The sequence below is a fragment of the Rattus norvegicus genome, chromosome 6 (genome assembly GCF_036323735.1).
Source record: "Rattus norvegicus strain BN/NHsdMcwi chromosome 6, GRCr8, whole genome shotgun sequence".
Taxonomy (NCBI): domain Eukaryota; kingdom Metazoa; phylum Chordata; class Mammalia; order Rodentia; family Muridae; genus Rattus; species Rattus norvegicus.
The window spans coordinates 47,417,259-47,437,046 of NC_086024.1; the positions used below are offsets into that span (position 1 = coordinate 47,417,259).

The 19,788-nt window shown below is 43.2% G+C and overlaps 1 protein-coding gene across 36 annotated transcripts in view; it reads left to right on the top strand.

Moving 5' to 3' along the window:
- Kidins220 (kinase D-interacting substrate 220) overlaps nucleotides 1-18,341 on the top strand; it is an 88,810-nt gene extending 70,469 nt beyond the window's left edge. For 4 of the 36 annotated variants that reach the window (XM_063261411.1, XM_063261414.1, XM_063261410.1 and 1 more), the window contains 7 exons: nucleotides 3,665-3,697; nucleotides 6,097-6,228; nucleotides 7,919-8,017; nucleotides 8,927-9,163; nucleotides 11,613-11,693; nucleotides 16,288-16,348; nucleotides 17,875-18,341. In XM_063261411.1, coding sequence (XP_063117481.1) covers nucleotides 3,665-3,697; nucleotides 6,097-6,228; nucleotides 7,919-8,017; nucleotides 8,927-9,163; nucleotides 11,613-11,693; nucleotides 16,288-16,347 — 642 coding nt within the window. In that variant the 3' untranslated portion in view covers nucleotide 16,348; nucleotides 17,875-18,341. Of the gene's footprint in view, nucleotides 1-1,886; nucleotides 1,920-3,664; nucleotides 3,713-6,096; nucleotides 6,229-7,918; nucleotides 8,018-8,926; nucleotides 9,164-11,612; nucleotides 14,608-16,287; nucleotides 16,349-17,874 lie in introns of those variants that run through there. The other 32 variants (XM_063261404.1, XM_017593979.3, XM_063261400.1 and 29 more) reach the window with 13 other exon arrangements.
- The last annotated feature ends 1,447 nt before the right edge of the window (nucleotides 18,342-19,788 follow it).

The following is a 19,788-nucleotide window of genomic DNA, read 5'->3' on the forward strand; positions in this document are numbered from 1 at the left end:
CCTTGCAGACGCTACCCTGATTCTGTGCTTTACCGTCCTGAAAAGGCAGGCCAGTGTCTTTGGTCTGATTTAGATATGACTAACACTTAGCATGTTTAGGTACATTATTACTTACTAAGAATACCCAGATCCTTAAAGACTCAGAACTCAAACTGCTTCAGTTGGGCAGAATTGCTAGCAGTGCAAAGCAGTGTACATGCTCACAGTTTACGTAAGCACAGGTGTTTCATTTATTGATGTTTCTTAGGTGCAAGAGGCATAATTTAGATGAGTTTTGAGGTTTTGAAAATGCCCGTACATCTCTTAAGGACAGGTATGATCTGGAAATCGCATAGGCAGTCCTGTGAACGTGGAGTGCACTTACACAAACCAAGGCAGGTACACCGTCATTAGAGTGGACTGCCATTAGCATAGTCTCTCATAGGTTGACTGAAGTGCTAGGAGGCTCATGACTATGTTAGGGAATGTGAAGCTTTTCTGGAGGATTATACTACTCTCAGAGGAGTTCTCACCAGCGTGTCCTCTGCCCTCCACATAGGTTTGCACTGTGTGGTTCCACATAGATGTGAATTGCTCTGAGGAAAAAGATATACATAATTCACAAAACACTCTTAGAAGGCATTGTCTAGAAATACCAAAAAAGTAAGAAAAAATGGTTTGTCATAAATGCATAAAATATATAATAAAAGTATTCACTATCCTAATACACACACACACACACACACACACACACACAAAATCAGTTCTAAATAATTAAAATATATCCATGTTTATGAACACCAAGACCATTGCATGTCAGACTCACAGTGAAAGAAATGTAAATGCAGTTGAGGCACAGTATAAGGCCCTAACTGGCTGCTGTAGCCATTTCCTGCTGCTTCATGAGTTAGCTTAAAATGCTGTGGGAGTATGGGAAGATTATCTTCCTAGGAAACTGCATACAAAGGTGAGACCTTCTGTATAATACATGTAGCATGAAAAATAAGGGCTGACCCACTGTTCTCTGCTAGACTTCTGCTTAGAAGCAAGCTACTAGCAAGAGTTTTAGGGAGCCCAGAGCTCTATCCAGATTTCTGACTTTGGGGCATTGGTTCCCTAACTCCATATTGCTCAGGAGTCAGTCAGCTCTAGTGGCAAAGCGAATCTCCTGATGCTCCCAGGGTAGGAAGGACCTTATGAGGGCCAGTCTTGGTCTAGGTCTCCTGAGTGCCATTCTGCTAGGGATGCAGAGAGGCTCTGGAGAGCATCTTCGGGTTTGCTAACTCGTGGTAAGGACTGCATTTCATTGGCAGACACTTTTCCCCCAAAGGAAGGAAAACCATAGCATTTCTTCATCTTTTTAAATTTTTATCTGTTGTCTTCACTGACTTAGAAGTATATACCCCTGGCTGGTACTAAGGGAGCACTCATTGTCCCAGCATATTTACTGAGCATGTGAAGGCCCTATCTAGTGGGATAAAGAGGGAGACAAAACAGAAGACATCCTGTCCTCACAGCCTGTAGGTTCCCAGGCCTCCAAGGGCTCACCAGTGTCTCTGTCTTGACCTCCAGGAGATCACTTCTGTACATCATTGAAAACACACGACAGTATTTACTATCAAGTTTAATTGCAAAGAAATTTCAAGATTGCATAGGCAATATTAAAATCATTTCACAATTTCCAGTGTGTTCTTACTACTGGGTTTAGAGATTGGCGAAAACTGTTGATTTAATAGCAGCATTACACACGCTGGTCCGAGCTTTTCCTAGGCAGGCTCCAGCTCAGGCAGTAAAGCATAAAAAGCTATTGCTTCTGAAGGTGCTTTATCTCCATCGCTGCTTTTGGAGCTTGTAAACTGTGCTCAAGGCAACAGACATCCAAACCAAGCTGTCTCTTGTTTGCTCAGGAGAGGAGCTGGACAAGAAAGCAGATGATGCAGGTAAGGGTTCAGGCTCCACACTCCTTCTTTAGACTGGGTGACACATGCGCCCATCACCCTCAGAGACCTGCAGTAGTGTCAACTACTATACCATCTTCCATAGTACTGAAGAAGTGCATTTTCATTATTCTACTTGAACTAGGGGGAGTGCTAGGGTCCCCCCTCCTTTATTGAAATAGAGCCAAAAATGTATTTACTTTCTGCATGGAAGTCTTTACGTCAGGTTTCAGTTCAATTTTTTCTCTGAATTTCAAGTAAATGGATTACAATTTTTTCTTTTTTTGGTTCTTTTTTTCGGAGCTGGGGACCGAACCCAGGGCCTTGCGCTTCCTAGGTAAGCGCTCTACCAATGAGCTAAATCCCCAGCCCCTAATTACAATATTTTTATAGTTGATATTATAGTAATGTTGAAGTCCTAGGTATAGTTGGAAGTTAAAAAGTGTGTGGGAGTGGGTGGCGAGATGGTGACTGCTTCTCTGGAGGACCAAGGTTCAAGTTCCAGCCAGCCACATATGGCTGCTCCACTTGTAACACCAGTCCCAGGGCATCCACTGTCCTCCTCTGGTCTCCATGGACACTGCATTAATGTATACATAGACAGATGCAGTCAAAACATCCATACACATACAAAGAAATAAAATTTAACACATTTTTTAAGGTTACAAAGCAGACAAACATGTTAGTACTTGTTCCCCGGCCCTTTTTAATGCAAAGTCCTTAAACTACAATGTTGAGCCTTAGTCATCAGTTTTGACAGAATTATTTCTCCAGCAGCCTGACACACAGGACAGGAGGAGGAAGGGTCAGGTTGCGTGTCCAGCTAATTAACAGCTCGTGCTTCTTGTTCGGGGACATCTTAGAGTAAACCACTTCTCTGCACTCGTCTGATACCTGTGCACATCCCAGTGGACGAGTGTGTGTGTAGTTGTCTTCTAGAAACTTCTCTGTACTGAGTTTGATAGTAGAAAGTGGAAGAGGTTCCCACTGTGGATTGCGGACACTGGTCATGCTCACAGACAGACGTCTGAGGTGAGCCTAGTGACCCCTGCCCCTTGTCACTAAAATAACATGTTCAGTTGACTGTTTAAATTTGCCAGTCATTGGTAGACTGCTTGAAGTACTTAAAACTGTTTGCTGCTGATTTTTTAAATAAGTAAGAAGAATAATTAACAACAATGGTTGTTGCTTTGAAATAGAATTCTTAAAGTTTTACAGTATGTCAGTCAAAGAATGTGACTTTTTAAAAAAACATTTCTAATTTATTGAGCTGCAAGAGAACGAAGATTTCAAGACATTCCTTTTGAACAGGCGATTGAGGTGTCCGTCAGAATCAGCGTAGTCAGTGAAGTAACATGTTTAAAGATGGTTTCTCACCACTAACTGTCCTGTAAGGTAGTCTACACAATTAAGCCTTGTAAATGCCTTGACAATTTTAACCTTATATAGAAAGAATATTGGCTTTTCATGGGAAAGGATGATTTACCTAGTTTTATTGTTAAATCATGCATGATTTTTTAATGAAAAAAATAAGTTTTAAGAGTGTAATTTAAAATTTCTAAGTATCTACTAAAAAAACAGTTCCATGCATGTGTGTTCCTTGCTCCGTGCTCCTGATACTAAGGTTTGTTCAGAGTTGAGGGGAAATAAGAGGCTTGGCAAGGGCTCTGTATATCTATGTGATGTGTGTGCTTTGATGATTTATTTCATACTCATGGCCTTCACTCTGTTTTATTCCTTCCTTAAAGCCGTGTGACTCTGGGTTTAACAAACAGAGACAGGTACAGAAACTCCAGGTGAAACCTCACTTGCCTTACTAGGTGTTAGATGGTCATGGGCTCCTTCCTGCTGGGCTGTCTATAGCTCTACCTCATTCTCTGTCTTGGGTTCCTTTCCATAGCTGCTTTCAGCCCCTGCATGGCACTCACTGCTGACTAATCAGATTTTTAGCTTCTCTAATAAATTGACTGACGATACGGTATTTCAGAGTGTACTGTTAATCTACTGACACCGGAAAGCAGGTCCGCCACCTCAGGTAACTAGTGTTTTCATAGCTTTGCTTGGATTGGAGGAATTCTGACTAAGATGCGTTTCGAAGCTTCCATTTAAACAAGCTAACGTGTGCTGCGTTGAGTTCTCCAAGCAAGAAAGATAAAGAAATAAATTATGACATAGAAAACCAGTTTACTGAAGTGATCTGTTCTGGATTATACAAGTGGATTTCAAGGAAGACAGCATATAAATGTTAAAGGATTAGCCTTTGAATTCTTTGTTTCCTCTCAAAACAATATACTTAGTTTCTTTTAAGAATTTAGCAACTTAATAAATTTGCATATTCTTCTTTTATGATACTTCAATTAAAAATTTATTATTTGTCTATAAGATCCATTTAATTTAAAAGTAACTTCAGTATATATTATTACTTTAGAAAAGGCTTGGAAAGCGATTCACATTTCTCCTTCATTCAAAGAAATTATTGGAACATACATGGTTTTCAAATTGGTAACTTGTTGCTTGATAAAGACTTACAAATAGGAGTCGGACGTGATCGTAACTCCCTGTTGAGGTGGCCTCTGCTAGGTGTCAATACTTTACAGCGTTCTTTCTTCCTTTTTAACTAATACATTCTTGCGGTAGATATCTGAAACTCTGCAATGTCCTGTTCGACTTGCTTGGCTTTTGCCCAGTAATTGTTGGCCACTGATGAAGTTTATAATACGACTGCTGTAGAGATGGTGTTTGCCTGGTGGGGAATTTCTCTTTCTCTCTGCCATGTGTATTAGTTGGAATTCTATAAGGAAAAGTGTCTTCTTCCTAATTCATTTACTTAAGTATTTAGTTTTAAGGCTGAGCATGGTGGTACATGCCTTTAGTCCCAGCACTTGGGAGGCAGAGACCAGCCTATCTCTGTAAGTTCAAGGTTAGCCTAGTTTACATAGATGCATACACACTCACACACATGCATACACACATGTGCATGCAACATGTACATATATACACACATGCGTGTATGCACACAAACACAGACACATATGTATACACATAATGCATATGTATGTATTTCTGAGGTAGTACAATTAATATTTTTTCATATTACAAATAAGTTATTAACTGTGCTTCATGGGTGTTTTTAAACCATAGGATAGTTTACAGTCTCCTGACACCAGAGTCAGTAGAACATACTTGAAATATTTAATTATCCTTTTCCCCACCTGGCAGTCCAGGAACTCACTATGCAGATGGCTTTGAACTAAGAGTGGTTCACCTGCCTCTGCTTCCTGAGTGCTAGGATTAAAGGCATGAGCCACCACTCCCAGCCAAATTCATATATTCTTAAGGAGGTGATAAATCTTATTTCTCTCATGAAGGCCAAACAGGGCAGATTATAATGCTGTTCTCTTTATCTTGTATGTCAGTTGACTTCTCTTTATCATGGCTATAGCTTCCATAACCTTGTCTAAAAATAGTTGGAGCAAAGAAAAAGGGTCATTTACATAAAACCTGTAGCTTGGCTTCAGTCCGAATGCACCACTTTCTAGATAACTCATTCTGGAAGCCCTAAGCCATCCTTCCCAGACCTGCATGTGCACTTTTGGGACTTAAGAGAAGCACACAGAGCCAGACACAGTGAGACCCTCTTCGAAAGTGTTAGTCTAAATAAGCTAGATTTATTGTTTTGATTTCCTTTTTAAATGAAAACAGGCTTTTGTAGATTAGATCATATGACTGTTGTAGGGTCTAGAGAGGAAAATTTAGATTTCTTGGATACTTCTAAAAGACTACCAAGGTAGTGCATAGAATGTTTAAGATTGTTTGATATAGACACTTGGAAATTACTTTTAAACAGGTCTTTGTATTCTCTAAGTGTCTATAATTTTCTTCTTTTTTATCCCTTAAGTTCTCCACCTCTTATTAAGAGTAGTGCCCTTATTTCTTACAGTGTAATCATTTGAGGACTTGGCGTAGGTCTGGTCCACATTTGGGTCAGGCTGTCTCTACTGCAGTAAATGCTACTCCTTACATGTCAGATGGCTGAATCTACTTAAGAGAATTTTTCTTAAATTCTATATGCATTGGCTGTGTTTCCTTTATTTCAGCAGTATAATTTAATGAATTTTCCTGTCACATGACCTCAAACATTTCATATTAATGCTACTCATATTTCCCTTGACTTATCTAGGCAACCGTCCCTGCCACAGGCAGCTCACTGTTACTGAGTTCAATGACCGTGGATGTCGTATGTGAGAAACTGAGACAGATAGAAGGGCTGGACCAGAGCATGATGCCTCAGTACTGCACAACAATCAAAAAGGTGACGCGCATTTACATCTGAGGTTTGGAAAGGACTGAGAGTGCGGGAGGCGGGCAGCATGTCTTTACTACGTCTTGACTCTGAGCTACCGCAGTGCGACACCTCTCAGTGAAATGGGAACTTCCCTTTTTAGAACTACACTTGCTCTTTTTTCAACTCTATGAGTAGATTAAAGAAAGAGTAGCTGGATTACAGTTTTACTTAACCAGTGTCTAAAATAAGTAAAAACAAAATAGCATGGTGAGAAATGGAACAGCTCACGGAGCCGAGAGCATTGGCCGGCTGCATGGGGCTGTCCATTACCTTCAACCATGCACAGTGCACAGCCCTATCTGAAACCTCTGCCGTGGGAAACTTTTGAGCACGGAGATCAGCACAAGTCAGATGCTGTTTTGGATGTTAGACTTTGTGCTGCATGCTCAGTAAGTAAAATTCAAATGAATATCCCTTCCTTAGTGGGAAGCGCTGTCCTTGGAAGCAGTTTTGGTCCCAAGCAATGTGGGGAAGGCTGCCTGGCCTGTGGTATGTGTCTGTGTGGCTTCGTAGTAATTACAGAGTGAGCCTCATTTCCCATAAGTTGTCATTTTGTATCTGTACAATTTATGATTTTGTCATGTTTGAAGAACCATATAGATTGGGCTTGCAAGGCTGAAGCATCTATGAAGGTTTTTTCTTCCAACTTTTATAGTTCTAGAGTTACCCTGAAGTTGATTCTCCCTTGCTAGGAGGTACAAGAGAGACATTGCCTATGTAAAGTTAACTGAGTGCAGTTACAGACTTTTCTTCTAACCTGAGCTTCCACACCACAGTTACTGATAGGAGCCTCTGCTGCTTATGTTCTTTAAGGAATTATGTGCACCTCACGTATGATTGTATTGACTTAAGCCTGCATTTGGGCAGCAGTTTAGCACACGCCCATTTTCTTACAGAGCTAATCCATGCCTGTCCCTGCCTGTCTGCGTCAGCACCTCCTTACTGCCCACCAGCCCCTCTCCTCCAGGCAACTGGCAGATGTCAGGAAGGTCAGCTCCTAGTCCACCATGCATGGGCTCTGCATGCTTGTTCCTTTGAATTAACTTAGAAATGGAGCATCTTACCAATCCCAGACACAGTGCTACCTAGCTTTACCAGTTAGCAGTCAGACATTATTTTCATAAAATCAGAAGGACACCCTGTAATTATGCTACTGTTTCTCATTTAAGTGCAGCTAAAATTACAGGGGCCCAAAAGGTTGAAAGCACATTTTTATCATAATCTTAATGGTCTGGGAAGATCCTGGCTGGACATTCCGTGTCCATTCGAAGTGGATTGGTTCATTGGGCTCACTTCATTTAGATCTTCGGCAGTTAGAAATCACTCACGAGCCTAGAAACCATCGCTGCTTCCAGCGCTTGGCATCTTCATATCTCCTCAGATTATAACAGGAAAGGTAATGGTTTTGGTGCTGCTCAGGGCCGAGCAGGGGAAAACCTGTGAGAGTCTGGTTGGTCTTAAAGCGCCGTTTGTCTCACTGAAGTGCTTGACACTTAAGAAAATGTCGAGCAGTCTGTGTGGCTGGGATACGTGACTCATTATATTGCATGGAGAGAGGTGGCCGCTGTGAGGGCAGCCACTCTGCAGATGGATGGAAGCAGACCTATAATCACTAGTGATTCAGAACACTCTAGATTTCGTTTTCATTTTCACACAGGCGAACATAAATGGCCGGGTATTGTCTCAGTGTAACATTGATGAGCTGAAGAAAGAGATGGCTATGAACTTTGGAGACTGGCATCTCTTCAGAAGCATGGTAAGGCTTTTGCAGCATCGCCATGCCACAGTACTTTATCCTCCTGGGGAAAGTCATCTGCAGCATTTAGGACCCGGGAACTAAGAAGCACTGGCCAAAGTGACATTCCCCATATTAATTTTAAAAAGCTTTGCATTTTGTGTGTGTAACTTGTTTTTCATTGAGTGTAAACTTGGATTCAACCCAGTATTATGGGGAATAGTCACAACAGCATGTGGAATCTTGTCCTTTCTGAGGAAGAGGCAATTCACGGGTTTCCCATGCTTTCATTTAACAAAGCATGCTCTCCTTGGCCAGTCCCAGGTGGGCCACTCCAGGCCCTCTAGGCTTCCACCTTCAGTGTCTGTCCTTGCCCAGTGCTCTGTGTTAAGCAGCAATACACAGCGGCCACTGTAGAAAGGGCCCAGCTCCAACACGAGCTCACCCTTGCTCTCCTCTGGTTCCCTGTTGTCCTCCATCCACTCCCCGGTGAAGTCTGATCACCCTGGCCTGTCTTCAGAAATCTTGTCAAATTGGTTTACCCAGAATCTCTTGAAGACTGAGCTTCCCCACCCCACCCTCTCTGAGTGGGGTGACTATCCACTTGTGGCTGGTTTGGAGTAGAACTGGTTCTGTACTGAGGTCAGCATCTCCATCACTGTATTCTCCCTGCTTTAGCTCTGGGCTCCTTTACATACTCCAGTTGAATCTTGGTTTTTAAGTTTTAAAAGTTGTACACTGGAATGCTGGAACTTCTCTTAGCATTGTTAATAGGCTTAAGGTAAGATGTGGCATAAAGTCACTGGACTGTCGAAGTGAGAAGTGCGTTCTTGGCCCTATTACAATAACTGTACTGTACTTTACCATTAGTGCTCTCAGAAGCCTCTGTAATGGGTTGGCAATGCACATGATGATTCTTCTTCTCCTAAGGTCTTAGAAATGAGAAGTGTGGAAAGCCAGGTGGTCCCTGAAGACCCTCGTTTTCTCAATGAAAACTCCAGTGCCCCAGTTCCTCATGGAGAGTCTGCTCGCCGCTCTTCTCACACTGAGCTGCCCCTCACGGAGCTTTCCAGCCAGACTCCATACACCCTGAACTTCAGCTTTGAAGAACTGAACACGCTTGGCCTTGATGAGGGAGCCCCTAGGCACAGTAACCTGAGTTGGCAGGTATTTATTCTGTGTCAGTTTTCATGGTGCTTTAGCACACTCGTTCAGACAGTGTTGATCGAGCTGGGCCAGAGGAAGGGCCACCTACTCAAGGAGCTGGTTTATTTTGAAGGGGAAGCATCAGCAAAGTACAGGGAGAAGTTAAGTTATTCAGAATTGACAAGAAGAATGAAAGCAGTCCCAGAAGACAATGGTAGGAGAGTAAGAATGGGGGCTGGGCCTGGTGGTGCACGCCTTTGATCCCAGCAGTCTGGAGACAGAGGCAGGAGGATCTCTGAGTTCGAGGCCAGCCTTGTCTACACAGTAATTACTAGCCAAAGTGCATCTGTATGGAAAGCTGGCATCCCGCTGTCCTACTGACACCTTAAGTTTGGTTTCCCATGACACAGGAGCACACACTACACACCACACTTTTTCTTTCTCTCATGTTGCTCAGGCTGGCCTTCAACCCCAGGGCTCAAGAGATTCCCCTGCCTCAGCAGCATCCCGAGGGCTAGGGTCATAGACCTGCACCACGTTTTCTGTGGGGATATTCCCAGAGAGGCACAGGCATCAGGAGCAGAAGGTCAAGTGGGATGTGTGTGAGGAGGAGGGAAGAGTAAGGAGAAGTGAGAGAAGCAGAGCAGGGTGCAGGGAGCAGAGACAGTAATGAGGAAGTAACAAGGAAGCTGTGTTCTAGACGAATAGGAAGACCAGAGCCCAGCGGGTGCTCCTGGGAGAGGTTCTGTCTAGCAGTGAAAATATTTTCAATTTTTTCCATACTGTGCACCGTAAGTGAAGGAGCCATTATGTTACTAAGTACTGACTAATACAAGCCATTATGTTACTGAGTGCTGACTAGAATTGCTTTACAGTGTGCTAAGGTCACACTTGGTCCTTTGGTCTCTTTGTTCTGACAGAAGCAGTTCTCTTCCTTTCCAGCTTTCTGCTCCTCCTTCAAGTGCTTTCTCTGGTGACCCTTCCCCCGCACAGCCGCTTTCACAGTGCCCTTTGAGCCTAGCCTTCATCAGTCAGTGGGCTGGGGTGGCTCTGCAAAAAGATGTGACCTGAGTGGTCTATCCCTGGGACCCACATGCTTTAAGGAGAAAACCAACTCCTCAGAATTGTCCTCTCACGTACACGTACACGTACACACACACACACACGCACACACACACACACGTAATAAAAATTATCAGGGCCCAGAAAACTTAACTGTGGTAAAAATGAAAATGGATCGGTGGCTACCAGTACCCACACATTCCCACTCCACGTGGGTCTGTGGGAGCTGCGACATACTATAGTGAAACAGAACCTGAAAATGTTTTGAAATATTTTTAAGTAATTATATATTAACATAAATAATATTTTTACAAAAAAATACTATGTTTTCAAACAAAAAAGTCCAGTAAGAATGGGAATGTTTTACACATATCTTTAAGGGCTGGCTTCATAGAAAACTACTGGGTCCCCAGGTACTCCCTCCCTCACATCTCCTGTGACAACACAAACACATGTAGCTCTGGACACTTCTGTGTGAATGAAAGAGAAAAGGCACAGAACACCTTCATGTCCTGCGGAGTGCAGTTCAAGACCCATGGGTTCCCTGCACAGGGGCTCACACAGCATTTGGGAACAGCTGCATTAGTGGGGAGAGGGAGGCATCGTTCTTCTGGTCTGATGGCATCCTGTAGGACCTCCTCAAGGAGACAGACACTGTCTCCTTTCCAGAGAAAAGGTGGCCTTGCCTCTCTATGCCTGTGTCCAGCCTTTCCCAAGGTCTGATCATAAGCTCTCTTGACACAGCTTCTTTCATTCCGTGCCTCCTTTTCTCATCTGTGCTTTCGGTTGCTCGTTTATTAGCTCTTCTAGGATCTAAGCAGCTGCAGCCTTAAACCCAGCATTAGAAACTGAACTTAGAAGTTTCCCATGTGCCTTCACTGGGACCCTGCCAACCCCCACTGCGGTCTTTTGCAAACCTTTGTTATTCCCTCTCCTCTGTTTTAAGAACATTTCCTTTCTCTGAATTAATTGGACAGAAACTTCCAATTTTATCAAATAATTTGGATGGGTTCCTTTATTGTATGTTAAAGACTTTGTTTTGTTTTTGAGATCTGTCTTTATTTCTTCTTTATCTCTTCTAAGAGGAAGTCTTTCTAGAAGGTGCTTTTACCTTAAATAAAACAATTTGAAATTACTAAACATAAATGCTCAGATGACTTATACAGCTTGAAATTGTTCTTTTAAATATAAACAGTAAATTAATGTTGCTAAAAATTTATAAGCTAATTACAGATTTATTAATAAACTCATAGCTTTTGTTAAACTGTTAGGTTGATTTTTTAAAAGACCCTAGTAATGTGATAACTTTTACATTATTAGTATACATATGTGTTTCCTAAGCTGATGTTTATTATGTCTTTTCCCCTTCTTATTTGAATTCTTAAATTTTTTTTTTCTGTCTTCACAGTCACAAACTCGCAGAACCCCAAGTCTCTCGAGTCTCAATTCCCAGGACTCCAGTATTGAAATTTCAAAGCTTACTGATAAGGTGCAGGCCGAGTATAGAGACGCCTATAGAGAGTACATTGCTCAGATGTCCCAGTTAGAAGGGGGCACAGGGTCGTCCACAATAAGCGGCAGATCTTCTCCACATAGCACATACTACATAGGCCAGAGCTCTTCAGGGGGCTCCATCCATTCTACTCTAGAACAGGAAAGGGGGAAGGAGGGTGAGCTAAAGCAGGAGGATGGGCGGAAGTCATTTTTAATGAAGAGGGGGGATGTCATAGATTACTCCTCATCAGGGGTGTCCACTAATGAGGCCTCACCCCTGGACCCCATTACTGAAGAAGATGAGAAATCCGACCAGTCAGGTAGTAAGCTACTCCCAGGCAAGAAATCCTCAGAACGGCCCAGTCTCTTCCAGACAGACTTGAAGCTTAAGGGGGGTGGTCTTCGCTACCAGAAACTGCCCAGTGATGAAGATGAGTCGGGGACAGAAGAGTCAGATAACACCCCACTGCTCAAAGATGATAAGGACAAAAAGGCTGAAGGCAAAGCAGAGAGAGTGTGCAAGTCCCCAGAGCACAGTGCCGAGCCCATCAGAACGTTCATTAAAGCAAAAGAGTATTTGTCCGATGCCCTCCTTGACAAAAAGGATTCCTCAGATTCGGGAGTGAGGTCCAATGAGAGTTCTCCCAACCACTCTCTCCACAATGAGGCAGCAGACGACTCCCAACTGGAAAAGGCAAACCTCATAGAGCTTGAAGATGAGGGCCACAGTGGGAAGCGGGGGATGCCACACAGTCTGAGTGGCTTGCAAGATCCAATTATAGCTCGGATGTCCATTTGCTCGGAAGACAAGAAAAGCCCTTCCGAGTGCAGCCTGATTGCTAGCAGCCCTGAAGAAAGCTGGCCTGCGTGCCAGAAGGCCTACAATCTAAACCGAACGCCCAGCACTGTGACTCTGAACAACAACACTGCACCCACCAACAGAGCCAATCAGAACTTCGATGAGATAGAGGGAATCAGGGAGACGTCCCAGGTCATTCTGAGGCCTGGCCCCAGTCCCAACCCAACTGCTGTGCAGAATGAAAACCTGAAGAGCATGGCGCACAAGCGAAGCCAGCGCTCCAGTTACACAAGGCTCTCGAAAGATGCATCTGAGCTACATGCAGCCTCCTCGGAGAGCACAGGCTTTGGAGAAGAGAGAGAGAGCATTCTCTGAGGAAGGAGAAGTGAAAAGAGTGTGACAGACTTTGAGTTGACCATTCCTCATTACTCATCATGTTTATGCATCACAGACACCTGATAGGTGGTCAGGCACTGGAAGCAGACAGGAAAGCCTGAGAGCACAGTCACCAGTCATTTTCATTGTCACCGTCATCCCAGGCACTTTAAAGTCTCACTGCCACTATTACACCTTTCCTGGCACACAGCTAGGCAGAGCGATGAGAGCAGGCTGAAGACAAAATAGGTCAAAAGTGTATTTAAAGTTGAAAGGGCTTAAATCACAAGGAAAAAAACTTAGAGATCTCCTTTATAAACTATTCATGTACCATTTGAGGGAAGATACAGTGTTAGATGAAGCAGAAACCAATTTTATTGTTAGTGTTTAATCTTGGTGCAGATTTATAAGTTTTAGAATAGCCCAGAGACTAAAAGTGAATACTTAGCAAATGGATAGCCAGTGTTCTATATAGGAATCATTGCTTTTCAGAGGGCTTAAAGTTTAAGTAGAAAATATATACTCAAGAAGGCGATAAAAGCTGATGAGAAAGTGAGTTAGCAGAACCCAAAGCCGTGCTGGGCCGCGGTGACTCATTAGCAGAGGAGGAGGGGAGGGCAGTATATTCCTGGGATACTCTCTCCAGACCCAGCCTGGCTTCTGACATCATCCACCTGTGCCCTCAAAACCGTCTTAGTCTGTTCTGCAACTCTTAAGTGACATACCTAACTCAGCTCATGGCTAAGGAAAAAAAATTAAAGTTGTCCTGGTGATTAAACTCTGGACCTCCCACATCTAAGTCCCGAGTTGACAAACTGCATCCCCAGCCCAAACATCTGTTCTTCCAGAGATCTGGAAAGACATGGGCATAAGAGTCCAGTAAACTCTTAATGAAGGTGTCGGGAAGTGTTTCCCTTAAAGGGGTTAGTGACAGTGACACTAGACAAGTGACAGAATTTAGTTTGCTGACATTAAATCACTGCCTTCTGGACCGCAATAGTTTAGTATCTGTTCCTAAATCAGCATTTGAGTTCTGCGGGGGTTACAAAATGGAGGCATGGTTTTAAGAAGGAATTTGAAAGCATCCAGGGAAGCAAGAACAGAGTCGGAGCTGGTGTGACCATGACACTTCCCATTATTGTTAGCAAAGCTAGGAGAATGACCACATACATTTAAGTATCATGTAGGCTAGAGCGTGCCTGTCATCATCATGCATTGAGACCGTTTGTCCTTTGATTATAGTGTGTTTATGTAGACCAGTCCTAGCAGTATGTCCTGAGCCATGGGCAGGATTGTAGATGGCGAGGTGGCAGGTTTAGTGCTCGTTGAGATGTCCATCTCTGACTGGACCTGTGTGGTTTACTTGTAGCTGCTCCGTGAAACACTGCCTTGCTGTTTGAGTGTAATTGAGCATTTTCATGAAGTGTATATGTTGCATGATCTTTAACAGGTATTTTTAGACATTAAGAACAGCATGATATTACTGACATATGCATTAGTAGTATGCAGTATCATGTAATGGGTACTTCAGAGGCAGTTTGGTTTCTTTCCAGGTGAGTAGTTATAGCTCACAGTCATGGGAATCCTTTATTCACACTGTCTGTGAAGTCGATGCTGGAGTGCCAAATGCACACGGAGACTAGGAACAATAAAGACTTGCATGCCATTCTGACTCATGGAGTTTTATTCAATAGAGCAATGATAATTCCCATTCTGATTAAAAATTAAAACACGGTCTGTGTGTCTGTTTGTCCTATGACTGAAGTATGTAAAGACTTACAGGTCATGAAATTGACAGAATGTTCCAGACAGCCCTTATTTTCTTTCTGAGAGAGAGTGGCTGTGAAGCCCCTGTGCCTAACCGGTGTTAGCGCAGCGTCCACAGTGCACAGGCACCACAGCACTGAGAAGCCTATATCTGAGCTAGTGGCAGATGGCCCAGATCCCTCTAGAATATCAGCTGATTACACGACCATTGTGGACAAACTTGCTTTCTCCTACTGATACAGAAAGTGACAGGCCAGATGGATTCCTGAGTCACCGTTATCCCTGAGTCTGCATGTCAGTGTGTGTCTGTGTCGATAAAGCATAGCTCAGTCTGATTCACACACAGGCAGAACTGCTTTAAGCTGGATGAAATAATAGAAAAGTGAGCCTCCAACCCTGCCAGTCTCAGAGACTCTGAGTCGCTTGGCTTCACCTTCAGCCGTAGAGGATGTCTTGACATGGCATCCTATCACCGACACCATGGCCTTCTGGGGGATTATTTTCTGAGTATAGCTGCAGTCCCAGCTGTCCTGGAACTCTGTACACCAGGCTGGCCTTGAACTCAGAGAGCCACCTGTCTCTGCCTCCGAGGTGCTGGCATTAAAGGTGTGAGTCTATTTTCCCAGTGCTGGATGATTAAGGATCAAGAATCCTACACTATGAATTTTAAGCTTCGACCGGCGCAGTGATCCATGCCTGTAATTGCAGTACTCAGGAGACAGAAGCAGGAGAATCAGGTGTTCAAGGTCAACCTCAGCTACATAGAGATTTTGAGACCAGCCTGGGCTGTGTGAGACCCTATCTCACAAAACTAAAAATGCAAATCTGAAATAGCTTCAATAAGAGAACTTGTTTTTGTGTGTTATTTTGTGTAGATTTTAAATATAGTCAGGATAATCTTAATTGCCTAACCAAAGTAACTTTAAGAGTTGTGTTTGCTTTAATACTCATCTCGAGAACTCAAGCTAATTCGCATGTTCTAGTGCTGTAATAAAATAATCTATGATCATGATTTTTTTCTTACTAATCATTAGGATTTTTTTTTGAATGAAATTAAATCTTATTTTTCTTTTGCTCTGGCTAAAGTATTAAATTTAAAAGGTATTAAGACCACATAATTTTTTGTTACACCAGGAATTCTCAGCCTCTTTAGAAACATCCCTGAATTAAAAAAAAAAAAAAATCCATGAATTCCTGGCAAACTCCTGAATAGATCAATGTACTTACCAGGAAAATAGAATCTAGGGCCCCCTTTAATTTATGGGTGAATGACCTTAAAGGATTAGGTAGAAAGGAGGGTGCAATCAAATTAACATTTTTGGCAAATATGTGCTATGGGTCCCATCCCGCCTTATCCCCCATCTTCTTTCCTGGGCTTAGCAGACACAGCAGAAGACAAAGCGAATGGGGACCCCCCTCCTGCTTGGGGCAGGTGAGCCATCTGAAATGAGTACCCTCGGGCACTCAAGCAGAAGCCTAGGCTGGAGTTACACCAGTGAATTGAGAACTAGAGATTTAAGCACTGAGCCGGCTGTGGACAGGGTTTAATTGGCTCATCGCTTGGCAAAGGTTGAGAATCCCTGGTTGAGACTAATTAAGTAGAAAGAGATTTAAAGTCTTACGTAATGTTAAACCCTTTCCTGCCTAGGAAGAAAACGCTGCCCCTGTGCTAGATAGACAGCGGTTCAGAAGATCCAGTTTAAACTGAGGTATGTAAAAAACTAGTTTTCCAAGAAGTGTTTGAAACCACTTGGTTCCACTGTCACCCACATGGTTGAAGGGTTTTTAAAATAATCAGCAAACCTTGCTACCATGAGATCCTGTCTCCCAGGACTGTCAAGCTATGCCTATGAAGTCTCACCAACCCATGGCTTTCTCAGCATGAGCTGAGCAAGGGCAACAGGCTTGCCAAAATGGATTGGGGCAGGGGGTGGGGGGGGAATCTCTTGAGGTCTCAACCCTACACAGAGCTACAGGAAACAAGGGATGCTGGCAGTGGGAGAAACGGTCTTAACCGGGGAAGAGCACACCAGTTGTTATCCAACACCAAATGGACAGCCCTGAAAACATGAGTAACATTGTACAGACCGAGCAGGTTTCCTGTGTGTTTAGGAATATACTATACCTATATGTATGTAACAGTAGTTAATGAAAAGTCGAAAGAGAGCAGTAAGGGGTAAGCATATGGGGGGAGTTGGGAGGGAGGGAAGGGGAGGTGATATATATTATGATCTCAATTTTTTTTTTTTTTGGTTCTTTTTTTTCGGAGCTGGGGACTGAACCCAGGGCCTTGCGCTTCCTAGGCAAGTGCTCTACCACTGAGCTAAATCCCCAGCCCCATGATCTCAATTTTTAAAGAAGTAGCAAACCACAGTCCTGGTCTCAAGGTCCTCCGGCTGTTGACCTAGGTGGGTGCTGTGGGTGGAAGGCTTCCTGAGGACATTCTGGAACTCAGAGCTGAAACCCTTCCTGAAAGGGGCCTCAGTGGCTGAAGGATGGATGAGCACTGTTCTGGTCTCCCAGGAAAGTGAAACATTTTGGAAAGTGATGAGAGAAGTCGATCAAGAAGGAAGGGCATCTACTGATGCTTCTTGACTTGATAGGATTCCACCCCTGATAGTATTTTCCCCATCAGAAAACTGCAGTCCCTGTAGAATGCCAGCTGTTCTCCCACACTGCCATTGCTGCCTAGGGGCACTGCCACCAGCCCCAGCAAGGGCCAGCACTTCGAATGTGAAGTGTGGCATCTGCTGGTGTGTATTGCTTGTGTGCCTCTGTGAAGCTGAAGTATTACTAGTGAAGGGCCATCTGCATTCCCAGAAACAGCAAAGTGTGGAATTCCAACTGAAGTGAAGAGCAACAGAAGTTAGAGAAAACAAAACAAAGAAACCGAAACACAACACAAAACAGTATACAGTGTTTAACACAGTGCTACTGTTTCAAAACAAAATACTCTGAATCTGCCTGTGGGTATGGCCTGTGGTCACTGGCAGACAGAGACTACTCCCCAGTCCTTTGCAATGTCTCTTATTTTACTGCAGTCTCGTAAGGCATGGACTGGCACATCAAAACGAATTACCAAACTGTCAAGACGAGAGTGTGTGAAACTGTATTCACACAACAGAATGTGCCCTTTATTTACGTTAAGCTGTTTAAGGCCGTTAGGGTCTTGATTATTCGTGCTCATTTTCCAATTTTACCCTATTTACACTTATCTACCTCCTTCTCTTTCAAGGCACCAAGGGCTCTAGAACCTTAGTATCTGCCCATAGACCAAGCAACGCTTCCTTCTCACTCCTGACAGTTCCGTTAATAGTCCCAGCTGGCTTCCTCACCATATATAAGGGGTGAAGAAGACACGGCCACCACTCTAGCCCTGCCATGCATTCAGCCAGAGAAGAAATGTGTCACCTTAACCAGATTTATCTGTTCTCTGTAATTGTAGGATTTAAGTTAGTTTTTAATGAAGTGTTACTTCTATGAGATTTTAGGCAAAAGCCCAATGTATAGCAAAAAATATGTAAATAATCCAGCCTCTCCTCTCCTGTCCTGTAGCATACTTTTGGTCAGATACCTAATAAAACATAGATATTTTCAAAATTGTCACAGTTCTTTATGCCTGCAAGTTGTATTTCTTAGACGTTTTAGAAGGCATGCTGTTTTTACTTAATGCAAATTAAACTACTTTATTTTGAAAGATAATTTTCTTTTTGGATTCTGTTTTCTCCATGTTTTGCCCATGTTCTTTTCTGTCTTCTTTTGTCTGTGTTTTCTCGGAGGCTGCATTCTATGCATCCCATTTTACCACAAGACATTGTTAACACAGTACCTCAAGAAACTTCAACATGACTTTTGAGAAAAATCTGATTTCAGATGACCCAGGACAGTAGGCAGCATTGTCTGTGAGCGAATAAGGCAGAGCTAAACCAAGCTAGTAAGACTGCCAGAGTCTGCATGTGTCCTACATAGTGTGTTACAAATGCCCTGCCCTGCACCCTTACCACACAGTTCCTCATAGGTTGGCCTTCTCCCATGTTTATACCTGCCCTGTCACCTGTCTAGCCTTACTTAGTAAGCTTCTCTGTTTATGATCCCAGTGATCTTTCAAGATGTAATACCATGCTTGATTAAAAATTCCCACAGATGGATACCCACAGCGCACCATGGTAGACTACATTTTTTTAAAGTGCTATGCAACGTATTTTCTGTGTTTTAAAATCCTCTTGTGCACGTCAAACTCTTGGTGTAGTGGAGATGCCCATCTCATGCATCAATGTAATTCTAGAGTCAGACTAAATTGGTATTTCTGAACTGCACATTAGAACCTTGAAAACTATATTCAAGTGTGAGTTAGCTGTGGTGAACCCCCAATATAGGTTTATAACTTCAGTGAGTCTGTTTAACGCCAGAACCATCACAATGCCCAGCTTACCTGAGCGAGCTCAGAACTTGACTGCATCCTTCCTTTCAGTGGGCTATTTTCAGGGACCACCCTCACCCCATCATTTGTCACCTCAGACATTCCGATTGCTTGACCTATAAGGGGCATGCTGTGCTAGGGTTCTATATTTCATATGAACACCTGATTATGCATTGTTTGAAGATCTCCTTACCATGTGTGACAGGCATATCATTCCTAATATCAATCCCCTGGTCTCACTAACCAAATGCACTTGAGTTTCAGTTTTAAGCTCTTTGAGAGGTTTGAGTTCTATACAACGTATTTGGATCACATTTGCACACCCCCAGTCCTTCCCATGTCTACTTCCCCCTCCCCATCAACTCTATATTTTATCCTTTTTAAATTTTATTTTTAAATTTCCAAGACAAATTATGTTGCCCCAAATAATCTTGGATGTGTGGTTTTCTACTGGAATGTGGTTGGTTTACCAAAGGCTAAACTCTCAGAGCAAACTGGCCCTTTATTTCCCAAAAGCGAACAAACTGCCAGTTCCTCCACTGGTAGTGGAGTTGTGTGCTGCTCCGTGCTGGGATTCGGTCTGGCTTGGACTTGCGTGGGTTTTATACACACTTCTGTCCAAACCACCATGAGTTCATGTGTGCAACTACCCTACTGTGTCCAGAAGGTGTTCCTCTCTAGTCATCCATCATCTCTTACACTCTTTTCACCCCCTCTCCTGCAATGATC